Raw genomic sequence first — 9,984 nt, 5'->3', positions numbered from 1 at the left:
GCGTAGTGTTTCCTAGGAATTGTGGAAAATTGCGGAAAAAAAGATCCTCAATTTTTCCGGTAAATACAACACATTGAGCAGGGCACTGCAGGGAGTTGAACCCCGTTCCGGTAAACCAGAAGTACGACACCAGTGCCTTAGCTTTTGTGTATTCAACTATTTGGGTAACATGTGAGCTTTATCCTCTAATTCATGGGCCTGGATTTTTTTAGGATTAACTTTCTAAAACTATGACACATTTCAAAGATTCCTTTTCAGGCAAACATGTCCACCATGAAATGAAAGTATGTAGGACTAGTAGCATGCCAAACTTTGTGCTATTGCCAGGCATTGAGAATGCATTGGGCATTTAATATCCCCTGACTACTAACACTATGGTGCCTGTCTGGACCCTAGAACTTCTGAGCCACATTGACATTGATGATGCTTGATGTATGACCATGAGCGATGTCAAGTATGGAATTAATTCCAAGCAAAACATGGTAATCTATGCAAGTAGAGGAAAGTACCATGGCTAACATCTAATTATTTCAGAAACCCTCAAGGGTAATAATTGTGATTGTTAACAACTATACCCAGAGGGAAGAGAGACAGGGGATTTATTGGTCTTTTGTCTGTCCATTTTCTAAAAGCAAGCACAGAACGAGCACACTTTTTGATCTCATTTGGACATCTATCTTAATCTATATATCCCATCAGCAGACTATTAAATCTCTGAGTGATCTATTGAAAAGCCACTTCAAGACAATGACAGACTGATCTGTCATGTCATATTCATGGATCATGTCCAGATTATGCGTAACGGCATGTGGGAGGAGTACATATCTGTGTGCAAGTGCATGAACGTGTGAATACATTCCACCCCACACCTGTGGCGTCTGTACTTTTCTCTGTGAATCATATGGCCGTTGGAGATGTGCTCAGACATGCTTTAGCTTCCCAACCCAAAGGCCTTTTTTATGTCTTTAATTCTCTTGCTGTCTCGCTTATGCTTAATTTATACTCCATTGTGTGATGTCTCTCGTCGCTAGCATATCTTCAAACTCACAGCACATTGCCCAAGTATAACTTAGGCTTTACTGAAGAGTAACATTTATATACAAAAGTTTATTTTGTATATACTATAGCATACACACACGTTCACTACATACTAAATCCTAGCTGAAACTGGCTGTTGTTAGAACCCCCCCGATTTGGGCACGATAATAACCACAGGTCTGGAAAGAAAACAAAGGTTTAGGGCCTGAGAATTCATGGAAATTGTGGGGCAAAGAGCCCTGAAATACAATTCAGCAGAAAGCTCATGGCTCATAGCTGACCGTTCTGATCCCTCTCCTCATTCATCAGATCCCCCACTTTGCAGGGCTGCTGCCAGGGTCCCTCACCACACACACAGGAACACAGGCTCTGTGATGAGGAGGGTCAGAGAGAGGTCAGAAGAGGAGCTACTTTGGTGCATGCAAGCGCTACACAAAAGTAACCCCATATCACAAGGGGGGTGACAGGGCAGGAAGTAACTCTTCTGTTCAAGTCCAGTAAGACAGCCTATCTACATGCCAGCTGTGCAAAGCTTGAACAGATATAAGGGTCAATGCCATATCTAACTATTGGAACTTTACCATACCTTTAGTAGATTATTAAATAATCTCTCAGCTTGGTGGATACAGAAGTCTAATTGCCAAAATCACATGAGAAGGGATCATCACCCTGATGACAAAGAGGCAGTTCTTCCATTCTTTTAATAACCAAAAATCGACAATATAAAAAAAGTATTTATAATGAAAACAGGAATAAAATAGACTTCAAACGAGCTGCTATAGTAACAAAAACATTCACAGATATCTTTTCCAAGTGTTTTTTTTTCTTGTTTTTTTTTAAACATTTAACACAAAGTATCACTATTTTCACTATGCATTGCAACCAAAATGAACAAAATTATATTTAGGGAGGGAGCATATAACACAACTACCATACATAATATTCAGACTTAAGACAGCCAAGACAATGCCATTTATAACAACATTGCAGAGGCAAGCATCTATATTATAAAAATAAAATTAGAATTTCAGTGGAGTGGAGACAGTGCTACTGAGTTCTATCATTTGTCTTATGTGGGGTTGATTGTGTGTTCCATAGTCTATATTGCACTAATGCTCAGATGAGGGCGCACACATTATTATTATTACTTATGCTCTGCAATCCAACACTAAATATACTCATTTGTACTGTACTGGTCATATTTATAAATAATGCTACTGAAGTTGAAATTAATGTCTCGTGGTATATTCTGTCATCTGAACAGAAATGATGACCATACTGCAAGTCAAACATTTGATCCTCCAACACATCTTTTCATTGGGACAGGGCGAACGGGATGGTGACAAATGCTTTCGAGGGCTTCCGAGAATGTCCCCAAACAGACATGTAAACAGCATTCAGGCAAAATGTCTATGCTTCCTCATAGACTGACACGGTAAGATCTAATGGTTTGAGGAGAGGGACAGGGTGGCAGAGGTAGCTTAAACCTAAACAGCAGCAGTGGGCGCTGCCTGCTGCTGAGGGTTGTTGTTGGCGGTAGTGGGTGTGGCCTGTCTCGGGAGTGTGTACATGGCACCCAAGAACTGGTCGGCGATGCGACCCGCTTCTCGGAGCCCGCTGAGCAAGGCACCGTGTACCGTGGCTGGATAATTCCTGATGGTGTGCTCGCCAGCGAAGAACAGACGAGGGACGGGCTGTGGATGGGAGAAAGACTGCGTCAACCAATCAAGACCTGAGGCCGATTCTTCAAATGCATTCTAAACCAGTAGTTGTGTGTGTGCTGCGCCGCGGAACACCATCTGAAAATGTTTTGAGCCAGTGACCAGCCCAGAAGTATTCAAGATTTTTCTAAATTGTTCAAAAATAGCAGATTTAAAATCTAAATTGACACAGATGCTTTTCCGGTTGTAATGGGTTTATAAAGACACTATCTGTTCTGATGATAACGGAAAGAAACGCCGACTTCTCATAGGCAAAGGAGGCGGAAAAAATAAAACAAAATGAAGAGGAATGAAGAAAATTGTGTGGCAGAAAATTCATCGCCAAGCATATAAATATAGACTTGTTCACATCACATCAATCAACATGCCAACTTCAAAAGAGCCAAAAAACATCTGTGTTGGGAACAAGCTGGTCTTGCCTTGGTCTGATTGAATATTGTGGGCTGGCTTGGATGCCTTCTCCCTCTTTCTCACAACACACATTCACATTTTGACCCACACACAAAGCGGCACATAGATCCCCCCCCCCCCCCATTGGGACATCTTCTAGGCATAACATATTTACACATTTTACCTGGGAGGCTCCTGGTATGGTTGGGCCAGGGGTGATGGGCTGAGCCATGAGGTCATAGTCGTTGCCTGAAGAACCTGCTGCCACATATGAGTAGGAGCCCCTTGCCCAGGGGTCGGCACGCCAACGCGTCACCACCGTCTCCTTGGGCTGCCATGACGACAAACAAAAAGCATAACAACGAGAGTTGTTATGAGTTTCCATGCTGGTATTAGAAAGACCAGTAAACAGTCGAACGGTAAACAGTTCCAATGCTGGCCACCATACATATGATTTTCTCCCATATGAGACCATACTGAATGATTTATAATGACTGGTGGTTTGGGATACAACTCCAAATATGAGCGCCTTTCACATAAACTTGTTGTGTGAAGCGGTGTTGGTTAGGTCAATTCAGGAAGTAATTTCACATTCCCGTCAAAGAATTGGAAGGACCATAGAAAAATCCCAATGATGGAGCTTAAAACTGAAAGCCACCGTGCAACCCTTCATGCTCAACTTCACATCATTGACCCAGTGTGTAGGGAGCACTTATAGGGGAAGGTCATTTAAACCCACACACATCACTAGCTGTCCTCTCTGAGACACATGCACTCTTACTATGACATGGCCTGTTTGTTTTTGAGAATTCCAATGCTTTAGGGTGTGCAGTGGTATTTTAACTGAACTTTTAACATTGCTCATTCCATGGTCTGGATGAATACTTGTTTTTGATTGGCTTGATGGTTTGTAACAAAACCATATAATGCACACGTATTTTTGGCTCAAGTTTAATAATCATTCTAAATTTAGATATCAGGAGAAAACGGAACCTACTGTATAACTCTAGGCCTGTACTGTAGCTAACTGCCATAGCCCCAGCAGGCCCACAGCAATTTATGCAGCAGTGAGCAAAAACAGTAAATGATCAACGCTTTTGGCACAAGTAAAAACATTAGTTTTACCATCCAACATTTTAGTTACATTACCTTGAGTAAGTAGTTTGGTGTTTGAGTGTATAATACTGAATGAGTTTAGCAAATGTCCATTTGCTGGCTCCAATCCATGACATTAGCACTTCTCTGCAACTTCTGAACTTCTCAGTTCAGTTGACTGCCCAAAGTATAGCTTTTAGGGTAGGTACCCTCACAAAAACATGCAGTAATCCTGGTCTCTAAACTGCCTCCCCCTGGCCAGCCGGGGCGCCTGATGGAGGGGAAAGGAACTGGTTGGAATAACGTGTTCCTTCCACGCGCTACGTCCAACCAGGGAAACTCCCCCCTGTCAGGTGTAAAGGAGCAACTTGGACACTCAGGCATGAAGGGAGCATGAGTTAAGTCCGTTGCTCTCCCCAGGTTGGCGGAGGGTGTGTAGAGCCCAGGATCACAGTAGATGATTGGCACAGGGGTGGAAAAATGGGTTACAAAATCGTGGGATAAAAAATATATTTAAAAAACAAAGTATAGCTTTGCTATGACAGTCATTTTGACATTGCTGAGATAATTGAATACTTGGCTAGCAACTGCCAACTAAACTACTCATAATAGCAAACATACATACAGTGTGAGACTAATATGACCTCAAATCAAACAGAATTTGTAATACTTCATAATGTGAGTGAGGTGAATTATGGGTTAGGCTATTTAATGAAATAATGGTTTGCATTTTCTTTTAACACCCCGAATGCCCGGGGTTATTTAATCCATTAAATCAGAGCTGAAGTATCTTGATGTAGCCAAAACACCAAAACACAAAGGAAGGTATGATTAATTCTAACGCGACTAGCGACAGGACCGCGATGAGCCGTCTCACACATAATCTTTGCTTAGAATTGGACGGAATGATTTAGCTATTCACGTTTAAAGATTTAAACGGGGGGGAGAACTCCGTCCTTGCCGCTCAGGGTGTTAATAGCACTTTTCTAAGCACTCAAAGCACTTTACAACAGTCATTCCTACATTGGGAGATGATCAAAACTGTCTCCAAAGCATTGGAAGGCCATGTTTATTATAGGATAGTTGTTTGTTGTCCAGAAAGTAGTCAGACCTACAGGCGTCAGCCGCGTTATCATGTGAATGGCAAGCAGTGCTTGATGATAATCTTATTATTATAATTTTGTTGTTGTGAAAGACATTTTGACAGCAGTTATTTAGGTATTTTCTTAGGCAGTTTTTCTTTATTTAGATTTAGGGCCACGGGCAGAGAGGACATGCAACACAGATCTCCAGTTGGAACCAAACCAGGAATAGTGGATTTATGTGGTCAATGCATTACCCAGTCAACTACTGGTACTCAAGCCTTTCATTTTCATACACACACCTGAGGTACGGCACTGCTTCCAAAGATTCCTTTGAGGATGGCCAGGCAGCGTCCAACTATGACATCATCACTGATGTTTTCCATGATGCCAGCGGCCTCGCCAGCCATCAGTGCCAGCAAGATGGGTGCTGCATGACCAGGCACAAACAATGATTTAATGAGTACAGTTGACAGCTAGAACAACTAGTTCTGATGGTTCAGTTAACCGAGAGTGACTAGGTATCACAACATCAAGAGGATTATTGGATTGATTTAAAGTCCCTAACGTTGCATCTTACATTAAAATGTTAAGTCAAATGACAATAAGCCACATCAAAATGTTACAAAATAAATATTGAACTCTTGTAAGATTAAACAAATTGGGCTTTGATTTGTCGTAACTGGTCCCCATTTAAATTTAAAAGATCCCCTTTTAAAAGTGCATGGAAAAAGAATGCAATAATATTATATAATATATAATAACAAACGAATGTATTCTACCTTTGTAGAGGTTCCAGAAGAGGAACAGCTCTCCCCGGCTGGCTGTAGTGGAGCCCACATGACCAAACAGGTTAACACTGGGGTCCCAGAACACACGGTCAAAACACAGCACCACCTAGAGGCAGCCAAGGAGGAAGGAACGCGTTAGAACGGAATCCAGAGGAAAGTACGCACATCTACAAAAAGCTTTCAGGTGCTGAACAAAAAGATACGTACAGGAGAAGGAGAAGTAGTCCACACACCGTTTGTAGCTCCCACAGGAATGTTATTAGAGGTATAAGAATGACAACGTTTTGAGTTTTCGACCCCTTATGGGTCATACCTGACGAAACGAAATTCTTATACCGCTAATTCCTGTGGGAGCTACAAACTTCTCCTTCTCCTGGAAGGAACGTGTTACCTAGTGTTGATGTCATCGTCTAAAACTATGACGAGGTACCTTTTTTCACTGAGGAAAACGGAATAAAACGAAATAAGAACTAAGCTATGATAACTAAAACTATGACTTAAATATATTGACAAGTTCGTTAACCAAAGAAAACTAGACTACAATGTTAAGGAGGGACTAGTGGAGAAGAGAGAACTTGTGCAGAGCGACTCGTTGTGAGCTTCTAGAGCTATTGTCAGCAAGGATAAAATCAGTCGTTATGACGCCATCAAGGCCTGGCAAAATACATTTTAGTTGACTAAATCAACTGTAGATTTAGTTGACTAAAATCTTGTGATATTTAGAAGACTAACACTAAAACATTTCAGTTGAGTAAAATGTGACTAAAACTAAAAAAATGCATCCAAAAGACTATGACTAAATCAAACTTTGCTGTCAAAATCAACACTACTGTTATATGACCAGTCAAAATTCAACAGCATACTGGTTCATATATTTCCTTTATCAGCTTTCCATATACACCACTGTATAGCTGGTAGCGATAGAGAATGGACATGAGAGCAACAATGATACTTTAACAGTTATTCTGTATACTACTATAACTCTACAAAGAACTCTTAATGTCAAATTCTCACTCACTGAATTAAAGTGAGTGAGAGTCTGAGGAAGAGCCCCCTCTGGTGGCGACAGAATGGTGCATTCTGGTCCCATTGCATAATAGTGCCGCATTCTCCTCAGTGCTGCAGCAGAATTAGGAGATCAACTATACTGCAGCACAATGATGTTGAGCAGAGAGAGAGATAGACGTGGTGGGTTGCTGAGAGAGTGCCAGGGCCCTGTTCCAATAACTAACACAGTGGAGAAAAAAACAGACCTTCCATCCACACGCCAACAGCCTCTCAGTAGCAATCACTCTCACCATCCAACCTCCTCCACCCCTCTGTCCATCCCTCCATCCTACTCTCAGTCGACGTAAAGCAGGGTGAACAACAGCTTTACTAAAGGCAATTTGTAGGAAGGAGGGGGGCACCTAGTTCACTGAGCGGGACACTAAAAACACCTGTTCAGATTTTTAGCTGTGTGTGTCTATTGAATCCAGCAGGGATGCTGAGTTAACAAATGCAAACATCATAGCCTGATGGGGAAACGGGCTATAAAACTGCAGGGGACAGCAGTTCAGCATATGTATGCTGACTGCCTTTCTTTTACCACAGTCTTAACCATATCTATTTCAAAAGCCCACTCGCAGTTTGAAGGTCAGGTTGCAAGCACAAGGACACTGCAGCACTGACTCCCCAAAGAACCAACACCTAAGTCACACCAATATGTTTTAATGAAAAATAAACTGTCCTGGTCACGGTATTACGTTTTTTCATGACACTCTGTGTGTGTGTGTGTGTGTGTGTGTGTGTGTGTGTGTGTGTGTGTGCGCATGCGCGCGTCAAACCTTGTTAAGGTTGCCAAAGCCCATCCTCTGTATTGCAGCTGTCTTCCATTCTGGCAGAGGAGGGACAAACTGCACTGCTGGGGGTTGTTGTTTCATCACACCCAGGGGTAGGGTGCACAGCACAGCATCACACTTGTAAATGAAGGTCTGGGTGGTGGAGCGAGTGTTGACCGCTATCACCTCACAGCCTGGCGAAATGGACAGGTAGACGGCTTGATTATACACATGCATACATCTCTGCCACACAGTGACAGTATCAAATGTAGTAATGATTTGTGTGTGCGGGCGCATGCCATTTTTTCCTTTTCCTGGAGTTCCCAGTAATGTGTTTTTGTGTGATGTTACTGTATCAAAAAGACCAATTGAATTTGAAGTATTGTGCTGTACATACCAGATGCTGTGTACCGGACCTGTCGCACTGCCGTGTTTAGTTTAATGTCTAAGCCGTCCGCCAGGGCCACAGGCACACAGGAGTAACCGTTTCTTACTGTCAGGTGGCTGCCAGTGAACTCGAAGTCGTCATCCTACATAACAGGACAATTCTTATTTTAACAACAGGAAATTACAGGGGGTCGCCGACTATAACATGAATGGTTACTAGCAGAAATAATCTGCAGGGAAATTCTTCACCTGATCCCAGTGCTTGAGAGACAGGGTGGAGAGGGGTGTAGCATTGGCAAACTCAAGGTTGGCAAAGTGCCAGTCTAGGATCTGTCTGTCTCTGGATGACAGGTACACGTCACTGTGTGGAGAGGGAGAGAGGGAGGGAGGGGAGAGTTGGTTTAATTCATACCGACGGTTACGATTACACAACATAGGGACAGGTCTTGGGGAAGGCTAGGGGCAGACGAGCAAGATATGTCTCATTTTAAAGCTGCAATCCGGAACTTATGTTAATGTTGAAATTGTTGATGAATAACAAAAAAAGACAATGGCAGTGAAAATACATATTAACAAACACAATGTACAATTTATCCATTTGTAAGGGAGAGAGAAAACACAATTGTACACTTCCAGAGTTAAATTAATACTCTGGATTTGGGTGGGTGGACAGTAGTAGGTGTTACCTGGGCGGGTTGGCCTCTAGCTCCTGCAGTTTCTCCTCCAGTTTGACCTGCAACTCCGCCAGCTCATCGTACTCCTACACATGGATAGAGAGACAGCAAGCATCAACACATGGCAGTGATGATGGCACAGCACGAGCTTCAAGTGTCTCTCTTAATTATTTTAAACATGAACCAACACAAATCTCACACTACGACAGACAGACCTCTTGATTTACCAGCAAGGGCTCCGGTCTTTAGTGAGGTAGTGAGAATAAAATATATAAACGTACAAGTCGGCACATGTATATGTGTGTGTGTGTGTGTGTGTGTGTGTGTGAATTTGTACCTGCTATGATCTGGTTGAGATCGGAAAAGGGCCGACTCACCCTGTTCATGGGTCCACCACCTACCAGCTGCTCTTAATAACACCATCTACAAAGCAGCTGAGACGCACTGACTGACCTCACCAAGCTCCAGGGCTGGGCAAGCTGACTTGGCTAAACAATTAAAGATGGCTGAATGACAACAATGGAAAATATCCCACCAAAGAAGCTCCTAGCTGGACCCGGATATAATAAGCCAACCTTTTATGCACAGTGCACACACGTAAAAACTCTCTCTCACACACACGAGACGACAGACGCTAACAAAAGCATGAATGAAAGGGAAATGTACTGCATGTGTTGCTATAAGAGTGCGTGAGTGGCTTGTAGAGCTCCAGACAGAAAGACAGTCAGACAGTGATTCAGGCCTTGAAGTGGTTTCTCAGATGGTACATGGGTAACAGGACAACTTCAGGCCAGACACCAGCTGTGTTTAAACCGACTAAAACCATCTTCTAAAATATACACGTCCAACTAGAAGGGGCGACTAATCTTCTACACCAAGAATAGAACAGACGCCTCATTCCATCTAATAATACATCCAGTTTAAACTGCTTAAACACAGCCCGTCTGGTTTATTCAGAGAGAATAAAAATGGCATGGCATTAATTG

At 42.6% G+C, this 9,984-nt stretch overlaps 1 protein-coding gene across 5 annotated transcripts in view; it reads right to left on the bottom strand.

The window, feature by feature from the left end:
- Positions 1-1,720: 1,720 nt before the first annotated feature.
- Positions 1,721-9,984, bottom strand: part of kdm1a (lysine (K)-specific demethylase 1a) — a 27,176-nt gene continuing 18,912 nt past the window's right edge. For all 5 annotated transcript variants that reach the window (XM_080784731.1, XM_080784728.1, XM_080784732.1 and 2 more), the window contains 8 exons: positions 9,011-9,084; positions 8,574-8,685; positions 8,335-8,467; positions 7,944-8,131; positions 6,109-6,223; positions 5,629-5,756; positions 3,334-3,480; positions 1,721-2,732 (listed from right to left, as the gene is read on the bottom strand). In XM_080784731.1, coding sequence (XP_080640857.1) covers positions 2,526-2,732; positions 3,334-3,480; positions 5,629-5,756; positions 6,109-6,223; positions 7,944-8,131; positions 8,335-8,467; positions 8,574-8,685; positions 9,011-9,084 — 1,104 coding nt within the window. In that variant the 3' untranslated portion in view covers positions 1,721-2,525. The remainder of the gene's footprint in view (positions 2,733-3,333; positions 3,481-5,628; positions 5,757-6,108; positions 6,224-7,943; positions 8,132-8,334; positions 8,468-8,573; positions 8,686-9,010; positions 9,085-9,984) is intronic.

Source organism: Protomyctophum bolini, assembly GCF_963924005.1.
Source record: "Protomyctophum bolini genome assembly, chromosome: 15".
NCBI lineage: Eukaryota > Metazoa > Chordata > Actinopteri > Myctophiformes > Myctophidae > Protomyctophum > Protomyctophum bolini.
This window is presented reverse-complemented; position numbering and strand designations above follow the sequence as displayed.